We start from the raw sequence: 19,656 nt of genomic DNA on the forward strand, positions 1-19,656 counted from the left end.
AACAGAGAGCTTTGTCCACATCGGATCACCCAGGATCTGGTGCTGCAATCAGACACCTAACTGCGCAGGTGGTGCTCTCAGGGAGGCGCAGAATGGGAATAGTAAGCTCAAGCAGGTGCAGACCTGAGCCCTGCTGTGAAGCCGTCTTCCTCCGGGCCATGGCTGACCCTGGGAGAAGAGCAGCAGCCACACCGAGCCTTCAGGCATTGATAGCCACGGGGGCAGTGGCATGCCCCCTATTAAACTCTAGAGGCAAAGGGTAATATGTGTTGGAAGTTACCTTCAGGCTGGCTCCAGCCTGCTTTCCTTTTGTAAGTTCCACAAACATCCAGGAGAGGCCTTTCTCTCAGAGGGAATGTATTATACACCCTGTGAGTACACACACACACATACACTTGCCCAAGGTCTCCATGAGTTTGTGGCCCAGCTGTGAGGAGAGCCAGGTCTTGGATGTTCACTGGAGGCACGGCCTCCCCAGCAGGTGGCCTGAGAGAGGGAAGGGCTTGGGTGAGCTGTCCCTGTGCCCATAGGCCCTCACTGCCCACACCAGCGTCATTAGCATTTCACACTTCTAGCCCCTTTCTGTTGTTAGTTTGGCTTCATGGCACATTATCTTCTCATAGAGACTCCACATCTTTTTAACTAAAGTAAAATAAGAGGAATGCACGGCCTTTGGAATAGCCTGATCCCATGAGGCTGTTGCTGACACCCTGGGGTGCACTAAAGCAAGGTAGATGATTACTGTTCTATACCCAGTCAATTAAACATAAAATAACAGCTACAAAACCTCCATGGTTTCTCTTAGCTTGTCACCTCATCCCTGCCTCCCCTGCCCCCAGCTTACCGTTGACTAGCGACAAAGGAGAGAGTGTCCACTGGGCAGTGGCCCAGCAGTGTGTGCATGAGGCAGCTTTCCTGTTAGCTCAGTTTGGGGAGGCATCTGTGAGCACAGAAGTGCCCTGTCCATGCCTGGGGCAAACTCTCCCTGGGTGCCAGTCACTCTGCACGAACCCAGCAAAGGTCCTTCTGGGCTGTTGCTCATTTCCAGCTTTTTCTCCTTATGGAATTGTTTTCCCATAATATCAATGCTGGCCAACTTTTATAAATTTGTGAACATATTTCCAAACTTCAATTGAAAGTTTGCCTTTATGGAGGAAAGCTGAGTATAGGAAAAGAAACTTGAAGATAGAGTTGTTGATTTGGGTTAATTGATTTGACATATATATTTTTAAATAATCAGAGAAAGGACTGGATGCCGTGTTTACCTCTTATCCATCTTATCAGTTTTGGCTTTTCTCACATTTTCTTCAATTCCTTCATTCCAACCAATTTTCTTTTTGTCTCTTCTTCCTCCCAAGGTTTGGGCCGCTGATTTGGCGTCTACCGCACATGGGACTGGCACTGCCCCTGCTGGGCTTCTGTGCTTGACTGAACTCAATTCAAGGCCACTGTCATTAAGGGGCTGAGGTTCTAAAAGGCCTAAGCAACCCTCTAAAGAATCCCCAAGTGAAGATGCTAACAGTCTTCTAATCAAACCTCACCCCCTGACCCAAGGGTTGGTTCACTTGATAGTAGTAATCAACGCTGTCTTGAAGAAATACAGAGTGGACACAATGAATTATCCTCATTTTAAATTTTTTATTAAAAATCTCTTACATCTACACTCTAGTTTCTTTTCAGTCTGACCTCATTTTATAAGCCCTGAGCTTGTTAACCTATGTTAAATCACCTGAATTAACCTATGTTAATTCACCAGGTGGAACACGAATTGGGAGTGGAGGATTGGGAGAGATATAGAGGAAAATGACATTTGCCAATTAATTCTTCTGATACATCATAAATTCCCTTATGTGTAAAATGAGGGCCAGCATGTCTATCTCCCCACTTTCTTTTAGTGATTTGGGAAGAATTGTGTGTAAGTACAGTCTACGATGCATGCCAAGGTTTTAAAGCATGGTTCCCAAATAGTGCGTCAGAATCATGGGGCAACTTGTTACAGATACAGATTCCTGGGTGCTACCAACAGAGTTTGCAGGGTCTGGGGTGAGACTCAGGCATTCACATTTTAATTAAGCCCTTCAGGTGACTAGATGCCAGTGGTCACAGACTACGTTTGAGAATCACTGAGAATTGCTGAGAAGGATCTTAGCACTCTCTTAAGCCTGCATCCTTGGGTTAGGAACAAGGTTACAAAAGCTTAGAGAAGTGAAGTGACTAGACTAAGTTAGTTCGTTAGTTAGTTTTAGTTAGTTAGTGCCGAGCATGGACTAGAACCATCAGCTCTGGGCTTTTCCACCACTCTATAGGGGAGCAGACCAATAGGAAGAGGGTTTGCTTTGCAGTAGGATGGAGTTAAATTAGATACAAGAAGGAACTTCCTGACAGAGGGGAGTTTTGAGGAAGCCTATATCATCTCCTTTCCCAGAGGGCCTTAACTCAGGACACACTCATCTGATGTGGGCACTTAAGGTGTAACGTGGAAGCAAAGAAAGAAAGGAAGCATCTTGAGAACAAATTCTGCTGATTGTGTATGAAAGGGACCAGAGACCTTTATTTTAGTTCTGTTGTGGCAGCTGAATTTTAACCTCAACAACAACATAAGTGGTCAATGGTCCAGAAGGCCTGAGGTTCAGTCCCAGCTCTGACAAGGACAAGCTTTGTGACATTGGGCCACCTGCTCGGTTTCTCGGTCTCCATTTCCTCAACATGAAATGAATGGGTTGCTTTAAATCGTTTTCAATTTCTGTGGTTTCATTGACTAAACAACTTAATAAGTTGACTAAAAAATGACTCAATGTTGAGATTCCAGGAAACCTATTTACCATTTTTCCCATTTGAAACCTCTACTCTAGGGCATTTAAGTCTATCTCTGAGCAGTCTGTAGTGGTCCTTCCTGCTTTTTATTCTTATTTAGTATTGAGAGAGGTCTAACCTCAAATGATCATTAGTGATCATTCAGACCTCAGATGTGCTGTAACTCCTTAGAGTCACTCCCACTGCAGATAAGCGAGGCCAGAGCACCATCTCCCAGTAGTGATGGCCTCTGTTATGGTCCAGTGCCCCCAAGTCACCTGATCACCCCACTGATTGGCTCTCTCTATCCCTTCCAGAAAGCAGATCTGGCCGTGGCTGGCCTCACTATTACTGCTGAACGGGAGAAGGTGATTGATTTCTCCAAGCCATTCATGACTCTGGGAATTAGCATTCTTTACCGAGTTCATATGGTAAGCATTTCTGTCATTAATCTTATTTGCATGCAAACACAAAGTTATATAGTAATTAAGAATGACTTGTGGAAATATTTAGATTTCAAGACTTAAATGCAAATGTGCTGGGCTATTATATTCCCCCATTAGCTTCACAGACTTGCAAACAAAAAAATGGAAAAGTCACACTTGTGGGCTTTCCTGTGAAAATTGCTTCTGCTTCACTGAGTAGGTGTGGTCAGGAGTGACTGTCCAACCCTTAGGGTAGTATTGTGTAGTAGGTGATCGGCTCTGTTGGTCACTCTGCTTCCTCTTAGGGAACAGGGCTCGCAACACAGGTAGGTCATCCAGCATTCTCCAAGACTTCAAGGGCTCAATTCCACTCTGTTCACTCTGAGCTTCCTGTCTGGTGAGGGAATACAGACTCTTTCCACTCTGATTATCTGTACTAGTGAGTAAAGAGCAGATAATTTAATGTCACTTATTCCTGACATGTGTCCTCTTCTGCATACTTTTTAAAAAATTGATTTTAGAGAGAGGGGAAGGGAGAAGAGAGAGAGAAAAAAAACATCAATACCAGAGAGAAACATCCATTGGTTGCCTCCTGCACACACCCTGACTGAGGCTCAAACCCGCAACCTGGGAATGTGCCCTGACCAGGAATCGAACCGGCAACCTTTTGCTGCATGGGGTGACACTCAGCCAACTGAGCCCCACTGACCAAGGCTATGCATACTTTAAAACAAAAGAAGGATGCCTCTGGTTAGGTTGGCTAAAGTGAGTAGAGTTAGCGTCAAAATGAGTTTGTGAAAGCACAGCAATGGGCAGCAGAGGATGGGCATGACATCAAAGTGTACCCGCTGGTGGGGTTGGGCCATGGAAGAGGAGCTATGGCTGTGCCTCAGACACAAAGTGGACAATCATTACATTGCTGGCACAGAGTAGTTTACGTAGTTTTTCTCCTGAACCATAAGAACCTTCCATTCAGCTTTTTATCAAACTAGATCTAAGCACACAGGTATTAATAGATTTCCCAACACTGTAGTCACTGTACATGTCCAAGGTCAGGTGGCAGATTCCAATATAAAAGCTTATCCCACATGTCTGCTGAAGAAGTAGCCCTCCAGCTTCTGATCCTCCCCAGGCCTCAAATTCCAATTCTAGAAAAAGGAGATTCTCTGTATTCACAGCCCAGCTGAGCTCACATAGTTGAGGGCGGCCAGGGCACCGGAAACTGTGGCTTATTTCTCCAGGAAGGGGTCTCCTTGTCCCAGCCTCAGGGAGCACTGGGTGGACTAGGCCTTTGTGTCTCAAGATCACTGCTGGCCTGGGAAAGGCCAGATCCTCTGGAAGAAGAGAACATCAAAACCCCAAGCGTTCCAGGCTAAGACAGAAGTGTGAGGACTGGTCGGAGCCCACTGTTGACGATGTTGTTGGTGTGTCTGTCCAGTGGATTAAGGAGGATTTCCTTTCTCCTCTTTCCACAATGGCTGTAGCTTCCATTCATGGGGTGCCTCCTCCATGCCAGACACTTTCAAGCTTCTGTGATGTTGGCTGTTGTTATGGGTTGAATTGGGTCTCCTCAAAAGTTATGTTCAAGTTCTAACTTCCAAGACCTGTGAGCATTATCTTATTTGGAAATAGGGTCTTTGTAGATATAATCAAGATAAAATGAGGTCATGTTGGATTAGGGTGGGTCCTAAACCCAACAACTGGTATCTTTATAAAAAGAGGGAAATTTGGACACAGACACACAAGGGAGAAGATATGTGAATTTGGAGACAGAGATTAGAGTGATGCATCTATAAGTCAAGAAATGCAGGGATTGTCAGCAAACACCATGAGCTAGAACAGACAAGGGAGGATTCTCCCCTAAAGACTTCAGAGACAGCATGGCCCTACTAACATCTTGATTTTGGGCTTCTATCTCAGAACTATGAGACGATACGTTTCTGTTATTTTACGCCACTCGATTTGTGGTATTTTGCTGTAACAGCCCTGGGAAACTAATATAGCTGTTCTTGCATTAGAAACGAGGAAGCAGGTGCAATCAGTTTTAAAAACTGAAACAAGACTACTTACCCAGGAGTGAAAGGGTTCCAACCCAGGAGCGGTGTGATTCGAGCCTACGTCCTCCGTACGACACCAGGCCTCCATCCTCATTGGTGGGATTTTTCAGTAATTGTTCTGTGTGCTCTTTCTCATTTGGTCCTCCGGACTGTTTTCTGAGGGAAGAGCAAGGATTATAATTCCCATCTTAGACATAAGGAATCAAAGTCACACATGGAGCTAATACAGGGCTAGGCCTGGGATGCAGGTTTCCTAACTCTCGGAACAGTGATCTTGTCATAGTTAGACCTGGCAGTACTCCTAGGCAGTTTTCTAGCTAGCACTGTTTCTCAAGCCCACCTAACCCATTCCAGCAACTGGGCCCTGAGGAAGCACCCAAAAACAAATGGAAACACATAGCCTTTGTGCCCAGACCACACAACTAAGCTCTGGTCTGATTTCTTGATTAGCACCAAGGGAACTAAAGCTCTGCTCATGATCCAATGGACCATGAGGAACCATGTGGGTGAAGGTACCTGATGCCATGTATTTCCATCTCCTGGGGACATCTGCTGCTAGGCCACCCTCACCCCCTAAGACACCACTGCATCAATTCTGACCAGAACTAAACTTTAATTGACCAACCCTCTGGACCTTCTCTATTGTATTGACCAAATGTTTTCTACCACCTGCAAACCTACCACTATATTAGTCCCTACATTAATTCCTGGGATGTGAAGTGTTGTGTTAGCATGGAGAGGCAGTGGTGCCCAGATATTTGGTCAACTACTAATCTAGATGCTGCTGTGAAGATACTTTGTAGATGCGATTAACATTTATGATCAGTTGACTTTAAGTAAAGGAGATTACCTTGATAACATGGATGGGCCTCATCCAATCAGTTGAAGGCTTTCAGAGCAAAAGCAGGTTTCCTGAAGGAGAAGCCAATTCTACCTCAAGAGCATCACATAGAAACCTGCCTGGCTTTCCAGCCTTCTAACCTGCCATACAGAGTTTGGATTTACCAGCAACCACAATTACATGAGCCAATTCCTTAAAATAAATCTCTTCACACACACACACACACACACACACACACACACACACACACACACACACCCCCTACTGGTGCTTTCTTTCTGGGGAATCCTAACGGATACAGTTTCCTTATCTGGTGAGGACTCCTCGCCTCTTCTAGCCTCCACACAGAGGCATGCGTGTGCCACACAGTAACTCAGGTCTGATTTATAACGGGCCAAGATGAGTAAAAATTGAGTGCTGGCATGAACACCTTACACTAAGCAGAACTGACAGTTTATGCATTTACTCAACAAATATTTATTGAGTGCATTTTTCTGCATATGAGGCAGTGTGCTTAGGAAATTCCCAGAAGGCAACTGGGGAGAGAACAATTCTGAACTAACTAGACCAGGGCAGCCGGTGAGAACAAGTTTGAGATGAACTCTGTTGCATCTAAAACCAGAGGCATTAGCAGAAAGAGCTAACAGTCTGGCGGGCAGCCTGGCAGAGTCCACCATAAGAGCCTAAATATAAACTTACAGAGAGGAGCTCTCTCTAATACAATAGTGTTAAGTTAATGAAATTAAAAGTTGAATACTGGGTATTCATTATTTTGTGAATTTTCTCTAGCCGATAGTTATCTGTGAACAAAAACATACTTAATTTTATTTATAATCTTTAAGGACCCAGAATCACTATCTTAATTCTGATAACCTATCTCATGAGTGATTCTCACCAAAAAGTAATCAAACCTATGGGCAAAAATAAAAATAATCACCCCAAGTGTAAATGTCTAGTGAAGGTTTACTACAAAACCCTCTAAAATAATAAGTGGTGACAGGTATGTCTCTGAAGTTTACAGATAACCAGAAATCATTCATGAATTTCTAGCAATCCAAGACTTTTTAGGCTTTTTCACGAACATGGATCATCCAGAGTTTATTATGGAATATTTTTCTTTTTCCCAGCCTTGGGGTATAAACTGTTTCTGCTCAGGCAGAAATCAGGACCAAAATCAGAAGACTGCTTTTCTCTTTTTACCACTTACTCCCTGCCACTCAGAGCCGGCTAAGGATTCTGGTTTTGGAGTTTGTTACTGCTGATCCCTCCACTTTTTAAAACTTTCTCCGTTCCTAGTGTTCAAATCATCATTTTCTTCTGCCATTCCTCTTGCTTCTCTGATAATTGCTTTCTCCATCATTTATGTTGACCCCTCTCCTCCCTCCCCCCCCTCTTTCTCTCTCTCAGATGTCTGTGGCTCTTTCTGTTTTACTCTACTGTCTGGGTAATCTCCCCCACTCCCAATTCTGTAAATTTAACGTTGGCTGCTCCCTTGAATTCTGGTAGCATATTTCTAACACCTCACTAGATCTGCCTACCTGAATATCTCACAGGCACCTCAAGTACAGTGTCTCAAGTGCATTCAGTAAATTTCTCCTTCCTCCCCTCTGCCCCACCTCAGATAACAGTATCTCCCATCAGTCACCTGAGCTGTCCTTCACTTTTATTACTTTGCATGTTCAACTGGTCAGCTTCCTCCTAAATAATTCTCAAATATACAGGGGAGGGCAAAAGGAGGTTTACAGTTCATATAGAAAAATACATGCAAGCTATGATTCTTACAAAGAAGAATAAACTCTGTGCTTCATGTACTCACAACTGAAAGCCTACTTTTGCCCACCACTGTACTGTGCCCACATAACCTGCCTTGGTTCAGGCTCTCCGTAACTCTACCCTGAACTGTTGCCATTCCAGTGGCCTGTACCCTCCTTGAAGACAGGGTGGTTCTTATTCATACTGTATCTCCATCAGAGGGCCACCACCACCTGCATCACTGGGAAGCAGCAGAGTGAAAACCATGGACTCTGGAGCCAGACTGCTGGGGTTTACTCCCATATCTGACACTTACGAATTGCATGCTACATGTGTCTAAGTTTCTCCATCTGTAAAAATAGGTTGTCATGCAAATTTAATGTAGATACATATGATGTATGCATATATAACAGTGCCTTACATATGCACAATAACAGTATTATATTTAATAAATATATGTGAGTTGCTCCCCACTGTAGTCTATCCTCAATTCATACTGCTGCTTGAGAGTTGTTTTTAAATTTATTTTTATTTATTTATTTTTTATAAATGTAATCATATCAACCTCTTACTTAAAATCATTCCCTGGATGCCCATCACTTACAAGAAAAAGTACAACCTTATCAGCATGGAGAATGAAGCCCATCTCTCCTGTCCCATTTCCAGTTCTTCACCTGCAGGCACCGTCACCCATAGTGCTCACTACATGTCAGTGTCTCGTGCCCCTAATCTAGGTTCATGCTTATCTTCTTGCCTCTCAACCATCTAACAAATTCTTTCCTAGTGTTTTAATATCCAGCTCAAATGGCACTTGCTCTTCAATGTAACTCCACTAGATGGAGTTGATAGCTTTTTCCTCTGAGCTCCTGCCCTCTGCTGTACCTCTATTATAGCACTTGCATGTTGCATTATATTACACTCTCTCTCTCTGTAAGTCCTAGTGGGAGATACATTAAGAAAAAGGTATCCTCTTGTCAGACCATACATTTTTATGCTGTGACTTCTGGTACGGAAAATGTGGTCATTCTAACATGCAGCATTTACTTGTAAGTATGGAAGAAAGAGAGAGAGGGAGGTGCCCTGTGATCCTGTGGGCAGTGAGCACTACTTTCCTTTGTGGCTTGTGGTTGGACAGCACTGAATCCCATAAGCTTGGCTTCTGTCAGGACAAGTGACCTAAATACTTTTTTCCTGCACTTTACTACATTAGTCTTGAGAACAAAAAGAGATGGGAGGCAAATATTTCAGGCAGCCCACATACACCTTCTGCTCAGGCCTGACCATGGCTGCCACCTGAACTTGCTGCCCTCTCCCTCTCTGATGCCTGCATATGCCACACAACATAACACCCACATGAGAAGGCACCAGATTCCATGGCTGGGGCCAGATGAGCTTCCAGGCACACACAGAGAGCCCAGCCTTTAGAATCCGGGGTGTCTCCTGGTGCTCCAAGTATGGAAGTCAAATGACAGGACATCTGAAGTTCAAGGCTTTTTTATTTCTTTGGCATATGAGCTCATTTCTTATTGAGCAGTTCAATATTTAGTGCTGCAGTATAACCCTATGGACATTTTGCAGTCCAAGGCTTTCTGGTATTGGCGCATCATATAAGCTCCCAAGTAGCTGTGTGAATGGAAGGGAGAAAGAGCATAGAAAGACAAAAAAACAACAACATTTGTGTTTGACACTGGAGTATATAACTTAATTTTCTCTCTTTTAGCTGCAATAGCAATTTGCCTAATGATGTTTTGCTCAAACTAATATTAGAGTAAGTTTGTATTCCTCAGGCACACACTGACTGTTGTAGCAAGGTGCCACGAGTGCTGGAAACCAACCTGGGCATCAGCATTTGGCACATATGATCCCCACATGGATAATCATGTTTTTAAAAAATCAGTATTGACATATTTAAGGAGGTTGGGTACATGTCCAGGATAGTTGTATGTTGACTAACATCTTTCAGGCATCTCTATTTATGAAGCACTTTTGCATATAGTCTCTAGCTTATCAGCAATTCCCCAATGCAGTAGTATGATTCCCATTCTACATGGAAGAATTCTGAGGCTAGTGGTGGCCAGTGGTGCAGTGGAAACAAGAAAAGTATTGCAATGGTGGAGGTCCCACTGAACCCAGATTTTCTGTCTATAAGTCCATACGCTCCCAACTACCTACCTTTATGGTATAGCAGATGTATTTTTCTGTATCAAGGCCTTGTATTAGGTGATCTTTCAAGATGTTTTCTAATCTAAGGATACTGCATCTAAGGATACTGCTCTGTGTGACAGAGCATCTAAGCCAGACAGAGCATCTAAGATTCTGTTTAAAATGTGAGTTTCCTAATTCCCCCCATAGTGGGCTGCTCTGTCTTTGATGAACAAATGGGAAACGTTCATACTCTCTTCTTTTTCTCCTCTTAGCTCTTGGCTAAGTTATCCCTCTCAAGAAAAGTAAAAAACAAACAGTGATTAAAAACTGAGAAAGAAAGAAAGAAATGCCAACATTAAATTATCGCTAAGCAGTTTTGCTGGATGTATTACCCCTTTTTCGAGGTCTTTTCATTTCAGAAAGACTGTCTCAAACAATGAAGAACAATGTGAATCCTTTCTAATGCTGCTTAATAGTCTATTACAAGAAGATAGAAAATAAATCATTTTATTTCTTAAAACTAAATAACATAGAGCCCATATAATGGAAATATGGCTTCCCAAATCATTTTAATATTGATTATTTATTGAGTGCTCCTCTCTCAAGAAGCTGAAAATATTTTATTGACATTATTTTAGTAATTCTCAGATCCCCTTTCATGTTGATTGTGGTGTACCATTTTATGGAAAAAGGAAATGGAACGTGGAGAAGTTGAGTGGTTTGCCTAGGATCACTCAACAAGACGAGGTCAGTGCCAGGGTTAGAACTTAGGTCTACTCATACCAGATTTCCAACAAGCAAAGTGAAAATAGATATGCTGCATCTGGGTTATATATAGGCAACAACCCCAGCTGGGTGTTTTATGTAAGAGGAATTAATTGCTTACTTTGCTCCCCTCTTGGAGTCACAGGTGAGAAATGCATGTTAAACCAAAATCTCAACAAGACAACGCATTGCAGACACACTGAGGGGGGCTGTCCTTGGTTACTGGGTTGAGGCTGGAGGAAATCCTGTCCTGCCTCCCCCGGAAGGAGTGATAGAGATGGTCGTCTCATCTCCTCATCTCAAGTGTACTCTGTTGACCACTGGCCACTGCTGGGAGTGGAAGGAAACTTCTCTATAAATTGCCCTTAGTTCCAAAAACTGGAAAAACTACATGAAGGACATGCTGAACCTTTGTCATTGGCTGTACTGGGGAGGGGATGGAAAGCAGGGAAGGAAGAAAATTCATATCACTAGGTTGTATGTAGGGAAATGGTGACTGGGGTGCACAGCTTTACACCTGCACAAAAGAATCCACCATAATTTGACCCACTCTGTCTGTCTGGAAAGGCTGAGGTGGTACTGAGTTCCAATGATTGGAATCACTGGCTTCTAAGAGCCATCCTTCCAGAAGAGAGCCCGGTATTGCCCTAATGGCTTCCCTGGGGAGCCCTGAAAAACCCTCATGATTCATATTTTATAACCCACAGAAACTCCAAGAGTTATGGAAAGTGACTGTAACCAGACAGCATTCTCCCCCAAGCATCTTTAGCATGTGTCACTGTAGGATAGAAAATAGCATTTCTTGTCCATTGAGGAAGTCTCAATATAAAGGTAAGCTTCCTTTTGTCACATACCACCCCCTCCTCCACGTTCATTCCTGATTGCCATTAGGTGGAGAGAGGCAAGCGCAAACACAGCCCTTAGTGTCGCTGAGCCCTCAAAACAACCCCATGAGATAGATATTATTATTATTACCCCATGCTACAAAAGGAAACAGAGGCCCAGAGAAGTTAAGTAACTTGCCCAATACCACTCAGTTTGTAAGGGGGAAGCCAGGCTTCAGTCCAGATCCTGTGTTTCAATTCACTACTTGTCCCACATTACCTGGCTCTTATGCATTTGCCTCCAGACTCTGAGAAAGCAACTGCATTCTCCCTATAATGTCATTTCCTCCAGTACACACAGAATTAAGTATCAGCGAGTTAAAAGATTTTTTAAGGATAAGAGGAATTTTCTACATGCAAGGGGAGTTTAGTGCCACTTCATGGTCCATGGGCAGCTCCACTGCTGACGTTCAAAGAATCTCACCATGCTGGGACTGGGCCATTGGCAAACAGCCATTTGGGCCTCTCCCACCATCAGATAACATCAAGGATGCTGGCTTTGATGTGGTCAGTCTGAAGCACAGTACAAAAGTCAAGGGAACCATTTCTAATTTTGGTGCCATCTAATGTTCAATCCCATCTGCAGGGTTGACTTGCCTTAGACAATTGGGACATAGACTATATATAACCAATTACCTACCTTCAAAGTGGTTGTATTCACCAGACAGAACTGGCCCAACTTACAGTCAACAGAGAGGTGTACAATCCACGTGCAGGCCTATAGTACAGCATCTGTTGTATCAGGGCATTATTTATCATGACCCAATGTCATACAGTTTATAAGTGGTAAAGCCAGGATTCCGTTCTGGACAGTCTGGCTAACTGATAACTAGTGGTGGCTACAAGTACATAATATTTAGGGCACTTTCAGGGGCTAACATTGGGGAGAAGGTGTGGAATTAATTAGAGACATTTTTAGAGCAAGTTGCAAAGATAGAAAGGAGAGGATGCAGTGCAGCTGCCACCGGAACCAAGGGGAGCATGGCATCCCTTCGTTCGGCGCAGGTGGCAAGTCAACACCAGAGGTATCAGAGCCATCACCGACTTCAGCAAGACACTTACATCCGCGGGTCAGGACCCTCCCAGGGTCTCCCACCTGTCAGTGTGGAGACCTGGGAGCTGAAGCCCAGGGAGCAGAGTGAAGCACTTATAGTTATTCAGAGGAAAAGTGTCACCATTGTGTATCTTTTGGGTTAAGAAAAATCTGTTATTTGGAAGGAATGCCTGTGGCATATGACATCCGATTTGCCCCAAGCACCAGTAACTCAGATGTCTTGGGAAGGAAGCCATCTAACGCCTCCCCATAGAAAAAACGGTAGGCGATCATAGCCTTGCAAGCAACACACTTCTCTCTGGCATCATATAAACTGCTTGGGCTCTGCCCAAGCCAAGGCAGTATGAGCCCAGACCCATATCTCAAATTACTGCTTATTCTCTGCCCTCCGGGGGCGTCGCTCAGTCACAAGTAGAATCAGATGCCGTCCTGCCAAGTGCCTGAGGAGTTTCAGCGGAGCTGTGTTTATGTCTTGATCGCTCTTCCTTGTGTGATGCCCTGTGTTTTATAAGTAGAGTCTCTAGGAATTTTCCCCATGGTTGTGCTTCATGCCTTACCACCCATTTCATGTATGGCAGCTTTACACAGTGCGGTCATTTTCCTCAGTTTCCCTCGTTGTGATATGATCAGGTATAGATTTCTGACACTGAGCATATAATGGGGTTTCAGATCCAGAAAGCAACAGTAAAATTTTTTTTTCGTAGATCTCTCTCAGTGAGAGACAGAGTAACGCAGTCAGGACGGAGGAGGCACCAGGAGCCCGTCTGTTTAGGCGGAGCTCGTGGCCCAGGCCCAGGCCCTCAGCCCCCCCGCGGGGCTCGGGCGCGCGGGGTGACCGTGCAGGCGCGGCCGGCCGCGGCAAAGGGACGCTGTTCTTTGTAACTAGACATTTGCTCATCAGTTTTACCTGTTCATAGAACCCTGAGCTTAATACTGGTTTTCTGTCCCCTCCATGGACCTCCCAGATTCCTGCCATCATAAAATCACATTATTTCCCGTGTAGGGTGGTTGGGAGCGCCTGGTCCAGTGACTGCAGGCTGGTGCCACCAGGGCAGCGGGCGCGGGGCGCAGGCCGGCGCTGGGGTCACCGTCAAAGACAAGGAGCCCGACATCTGGGTTCTTAACGAAACCTCCCAGTCTTTAATGTTGGCAACTAAACACGGGGGCGTGCAGCTCCGCGAGGGGGCTCGCGGCGGCTGAGGAGGAGCCCACGCCTGTGGCCCCGGCCCCCTCGGGAAAGGCACGGGCACCCGAGGGCCCGGGCGCGGGGGTGGGGGGCCCGGCTCCCCCGGGCGCGGGTGGGGGGCCCGGCTCCCCCGGGCACGGGGTGGGGGGCCCGGCTCCCCCGGGCGCGGGGATGGGGGGCCCGGCTCCCCCGGGCGCGGGGTGGGGACCCGGCTCCCCCGGGCGCGGGGGTGGGGGGCCCGGCTCCCCCGGGCGCGGGTGGGGGGCCCGGCTCCCCCGGGCACGGGGTGGGGGGCCCCGGCTCCCCCGGGCGCGGGGTGGGGGCCCGGCTCCCCCGGGCGCGGGGTGGGGACCCGGCTCCCCCGGGCGCGGGGGTGGGGGGCCCGGCTCCCCCGGGCGCGGGTGGGGGGCCCGGCTCCCCCGGGCACGGGGTGGGGGGCCCCGGCTCCCCCGGGCGCGGGGTGGGGGCCCGGCTCCCCCGGGCGCGGGGATGGGGGGCCCGGCTCCCCCGGGCGCGGGGTGGGGGCCCGGCTCCCCCGGGCGCGGGGTGGGGGGCCGGCCTTCCGCTCCCAGCCGCGCCCTCCACTCGCCCCCCCCCCGCAGCGCCGCCCTGCCGGCCGCACAGTGAACCTTCTCTTGTCTCCATCCCAGGGGCGCAGACCCGGCTACTTCTCCTTCCTGGACCCCTTCTCCCCGGGCGTCTGGCTCTTCACGCTCCTCGCCTACCTGGCGGTCAGCTGCGTGCTCTTCCTGGTGGCCCGGTACCGTGCCCGCCCCGCCGCACCCGCCCGCCTCGGCCTCGGCCTGGGGGCTGCCCGGGAGGGAGCAGGGGAGGCCTCGGTGCCAAACGGGGAGGGCCGGGAGTCGGGACCTGAACCTCTCTGCCAGCGGGCAGCCTGGCGCTGTCCCCCCACCCACGCACACACACACTCCCCGGCGTGCACAGCGCCCACAGGTGAGCGTGTCCAAATTTGCTTATGCGCCCTGTCAATTCCCCCTCCCGCGCCCCAGTCTCCAGCCCCTGCTTGTGCAGGAGCCTTGGGAGAAGGGGGGCGGAGGCAAGAAGATCACTCTTATGAAGCACTATGCATTCCACTGCTCTGGTATCAGTTTGCCAGGATCTGCCGCCGAGTGTTGAGTGATAAGAAATAGAAATTGGGAGACCAGAGCCCTAGGTGCCAAGGCCTCCCCTGCAGCAGGCCTGGCCCTTCCCCAGCCTGGATCTGTCTATGACAACACAGCTGCCTTGTTGAATGGGAACCATGAGGATGGCAGACGGCAGGGAGGAAGGATAGAGAGGGCATTTGCCAGTAGTGTTAAGACAAATGGCCCAGATCAGGGGCCGGGAAGAGTAAGCCCTCCCTTCTCCCCAGAAACCCAAGACTGTCCATGGCCTGTGGGAGAACCTGAGGAGCCTCCCCTGGCTGAGGCCTCCCTAGGATGTGTGCAGAGAAGGGCTGTTCTCTCTGAGGCTGAGGGCAATTGGACCAGCCTGGCCAGCTCACTGCCCAGGAGCAGGACAAGTACTAGGGGCTCATGGGTCACTCCCTCAGAATCCCTGGGCCTGCCCAGACCTCAGGCTGCCACACTGGACGGCTGAACTGCTCAGGAGGAGCCCCCACAGAGCTGGCAGTGGCTCTGTTCCTGCTGTCTCTTCAGCCTGCTTTGCCTCAGGGCCACAGTGACAGGCCAGATTTCAAAGTGTGTGCTCCTCTTCTGTGGGGTGGGGATTTCCCCAAAGCATGTCTTCAGTGGCCCTAGGGGAATGTATGCTTTCTCCAGTTATAAGGCCCAAAAGACCACAGAGTGCCTAACCCGGGGGCAGTTCCCAGCCTACCTGGGGGTGTTGTGTCATCCAGTCTCCACTTCTTCCAGTGGAGCTCAAAGCCAAGTTCAGGAAGCCATTGGGCCCACAGAGAAGACCTTACTTACAGCCTGGTTGTCTTCAAAGGCTGCCGGTGTGCTGTAGTCATGGTCAGTGTCAAGTACCTGTGGTCAGGGACTGCAGGAGTCCTGTGGGAACTGGCCTGCTGTCTGGCACCCACTCCACTATATTGCACTATCTGCCACTGCCTTTAGGACGCTGCCCCCCAGGAGCCTGGCTCTGCTGCTCCTTAATTCACTCTTGCCCCCTTTGATTGAGCCCTTTCCTGTACCTAGCAACCCACAGCTTTCAGGTGACCTTGAGGGTCCTGGAAATGGTCTTCTGTCTTGGTTGCCACAAACACGCACACGCACACACACACACGCACACAGGCACACATGCCTGCTTCCCCATGCTTACCCGCCCTGGGGGTTAAAAAGCCCCTTCTTTGTCCCCTGCACATACATACATCATGCCCCCGCCCCGATCCAGCATTAACAAAGAGATTAATCAAAAATGTACTAAAGGTCTGATCATACATCATATACACATATCATACCTACTGTATATATAACACCATGTTATATACACACATATATGTAATATATAATATATAGGATAATCTGACCTAAGGAGGTACCAAAGACTTCGGGGGGAGAGTGAGAAGAAGCTGGGCAGTCAGAGCTCTGGATCCTTGACCCATCTTCATTCAGACCAGCTCCACTTTTATCTCATATATTGTACTTTTGGGTAAGATTTTAGAAGGAAAAAAATGTTTGAAAACCACTGGTTTAAGGCAGCCACTCCTAAGCCATCTGATACCAGAGTCACTCAGGGAGCTTTTAAAACTTGAATTTCCAGGTCTAACCCTCTCAGAATCTCTGAGGGTGGGGCCCAGGAATTTGTGTGTTCGAAGCCCACTTCCAGTGGCCTGTAGGTTTGGGATCCACCAAGGATGAGTGTAAGCCAGCTCCGTAGGCCACAGGGGGAAGGAGCCGCCTCAGGACACAGCCAAAAGACGCTGGCCCCGACTTCAGGAGCGAGCAGCAGCGATGGGAACGCGGGCAGTCCTCGGAGACACCAAGCGAGAGCCGCTGCGCAGAGAATGGAGAAGGCATCCTGCTACCACCCGGCCAGCCCACAGCACCGCCCTGCGGGCACAGACCCACACAGGCCTCTCTCGCCAAAGCTGGGGGGCTGCTGAACAGGAGCATGTCTGTCTGCAGGCAGGAAGGACGGGCTTCCTAACGTCAGGGGCACTACTCGGAGAGGCAGTGGGAAGGCTGAGAGGGATGGTGCGGCCACCTCACAGCAGGCAGTTCCGAGGAACCTTCTCAGCCCTGTGTGCTCATTATATTTACCTTGGAGCCCTAAAAACACTGATGCCCAGGCCCTACATGGACACATTAAAGCAGAGCCTCTGGGGGCAGGATCTAGTCATTGGCATTTTTTATAAGTCCCCAGGTGACAGAAACGCGAAGTGTTGAAAACCATGGCCTGAGCAACTGTCTAGGCCAGTGATCAGTGGTGTCTACACCGCCTAGGAACTTGAGGATTCTGAGGCCTCACCCAGACTTACTGGATCAGAAGCTCTGGGAGTGAGGCCCAGCAGTGTATGTTTTAACAAATCTTCTTGGCGACTCTGATGTAGGCTAAAGTGTGAGAATCGTTGCGTAGGCTGAGGGTTTCAGACTGTGGCTCCTAATGACCTCAGGGAGCTGGGGTGTCAGGACAGTCACCTCCCTCCTATCCACCTGCTGCACACTCCAGCTTCCAGTCACAGGTCCCCACTTTCATCTGTTTTGTACATTAGAGTTCTGCATCAGAATTTATTTTGAAATAATAAAAATGTTTCTATGATGATTAAAGAAAAACAGTTTGAAAACTGCCAATATAGTCCAACCCCTCATTTTTCAGTTAGGAAAATCCAAATCCAATAAAAGGAAGTGGCTAGACCAAGGCCAGGAGGCCAGTGACCAATACAGACCTGAGGCCAGGAAGGAGAGCCCCCAACTCTTCCCAGCACTTTCCCCTTCACGCCCCCTCCATGGCACTGGTACATGTTCTTTTTGTCCCACAGGTTGACCCCTTATGAGTGGTACAGCCCCCACTCGTGTGCCCAGGGCCAGTGCAGCCTGCTGGTGAACCAGTACTCCCTTGGCAACAGCCTCTGGTTTCCGGTTGGAGGCTTCATGCAGCAGGGCTCCACCATCGCCCCTCGAGCCTTATCTACTCGCTGTGTCAGTGGTGTCTGGTAAGATTGGGGCAGAGAAGGGCCACATGGGGAAGGGACACAGAGGGTGCCCTCAGATAAGCCCTGCTCTGCCACCCTGAGGGGTGCCCGTAGCCTCTGCCTTTCAAAGTAGACTAGCTGGGAGCTGAGATGCAGTATGCCACCTCAGAAGGTTTGGAGGCAGTGGATGGGCACGCTTTGTGCCATCTTATCCCCTTCTCCCCTTTCTGTGCCCCACAAGTCTGGATACAGAGGGGAGCCAAGGCAGGAAAGGAGATGGATTGAGAAAACAGCTTTAAAGGCCCACAGCAAAGCAATAACTTTCAGACTTGAAAGTGAACGGAGGTTGAGGCTGGGCTGCAAAGGCGTATGCAGATGTATGCAAATATGAGCTTGTGGCAGGGATTCCCTACAGGAGGCATCCAGCCCAGCTGCCACATCACACTCCTCTACCAGCTCTTTCCCTCTGCACCTGGCCCTGGGGGCTTTCCGGACCTATCCACCTCAGCAGGGGTGGGAAATGCAAATTCTCAGGCGGGGCCTCTGGGAGCAAGCTGACAGCACAAAGTCCAGCCTCTGGTCTCATGGGCAGCAAGCCAGCCTCTACCTGAGACTCCCTTTTCCTCCTGGCTTACCCAGAGCAAAAGAACACGGTCAGCTGACTCAGTGTGTGGCAAAGCTCTCCCGAGAACTTGAAAGTGCTGTGTAGATGTACAGACAAGTAATTCCTATTATTCCATGACGGGAGGAAATGAATGTACACATACCTAGAAAGGCAAGAGTGCAGAGCACGAGCTCCTAGCTCCCTCTAGAAGCCCACTCTTGGGTTTTGGCTGTCACAGCCTATAGGACTTCCTCACCAGTCTGTGTAAGACTAAGAAAAGGACAAGTGTATTTCTACTATTGGACGCCCATGCCGGGAACAGCAGGTCATCTGCACAGGTATCTGAGGGCTGATGGGGATGTGAAAATACAGCTGGAACAGCCACCCCCTCCCAGCAGTGGTTTTGCTTTTCCCTAATAAATGACAAGTACACTAGGGTTTAAAACATTTGAACAAAGTGCTCACCTAGAAATCAAGTGGATCAACATAGAGAACTGGGTTTCACATTGCCTGAAACAAGGAATGATCTCGGTAGGGAGAGTCACAGAGCACCTTGAAAATTCAGGAAATCTGAGTGGAAGCCATGGAGACACGTAGAAGTCAGCTGCAGATTCTGATCTTTTTCTACCTGGGGCTTCTCCTTACAAAAGGTGCTTGTTCCCGTGTGCTGTGCATCGGGCCCCATGGCCTGCCTGCAGCCTGCTTTGCAGGGCACTGCTCTGTGGTGCTTTCAATACCTGGTCCCAGGTGGCTCAGCTGCAATGCTCCAGACATGTATGGGAGGGCCCAGCCCCAGCTCTGAGCTGGTTATTAAATCAGGGCCTAGGTTTGGTAGCTCCCTGGGGGCTGGGAGGCCATCGTAGCCTACCTTAGCTTCCTCACCCAGAGCAAGTGACAGGAATGCCAACTTTACAGTGGTTAACACCTTTCCAGTCAGGACCAGGTTTCCACAGCCCTGCGGAGAGAAGGTGGGCACGGTTCGCTTCCTCAGCAGAGGCAACAGGCCTGCACTGAGCTACTTCCACTCTCTGACCCCATCTGGTCTGTGGTGATG

The 19,656-nt window shown here is 48.4% G+C and overlaps 1 protein-coding gene across 3 annotated transcripts in view; it reads left to right on the forward strand.

The window, feature by feature from the left end:
- GRIK4 (glutamate ionotropic receptor kainate type subunit 4) overlaps positions 1–19,656 on the forward strand; it is a 415,903-nt gene that overhangs the window by 385,884 nt on the left and 10,363 nt on the right. For all 3 annotated transcript variants that reach the window (XM_081122925.1, XM_081122927.1, XM_081122926.1), the window contains exons 14-16: positions 3,111–3,224; positions 14,553–14,662; positions 17,846–18,019. In XM_081122925.1, the coding sequence (XP_080979051.1) occupies positions 3,111–3,224; positions 14,553–14,662; positions 17,846–18,019 (398 nt within the window). The remainder of the gene's footprint in view (positions 1–3,110; positions 3,225–14,552; positions 14,663–17,845; positions 18,020–19,656) is intronic.

The sequence above is a fragment of the Miniopterus schreibersii genome (assembly GCF_964146895.1).
Source record: "Miniopterus schreibersii genome assembly, chromosome: 20".
Lineage (NCBI taxonomy): Eukaryota > Metazoa > Chordata > Mammalia > Chiroptera > Miniopteridae > Miniopterus > Miniopterus schreibersii.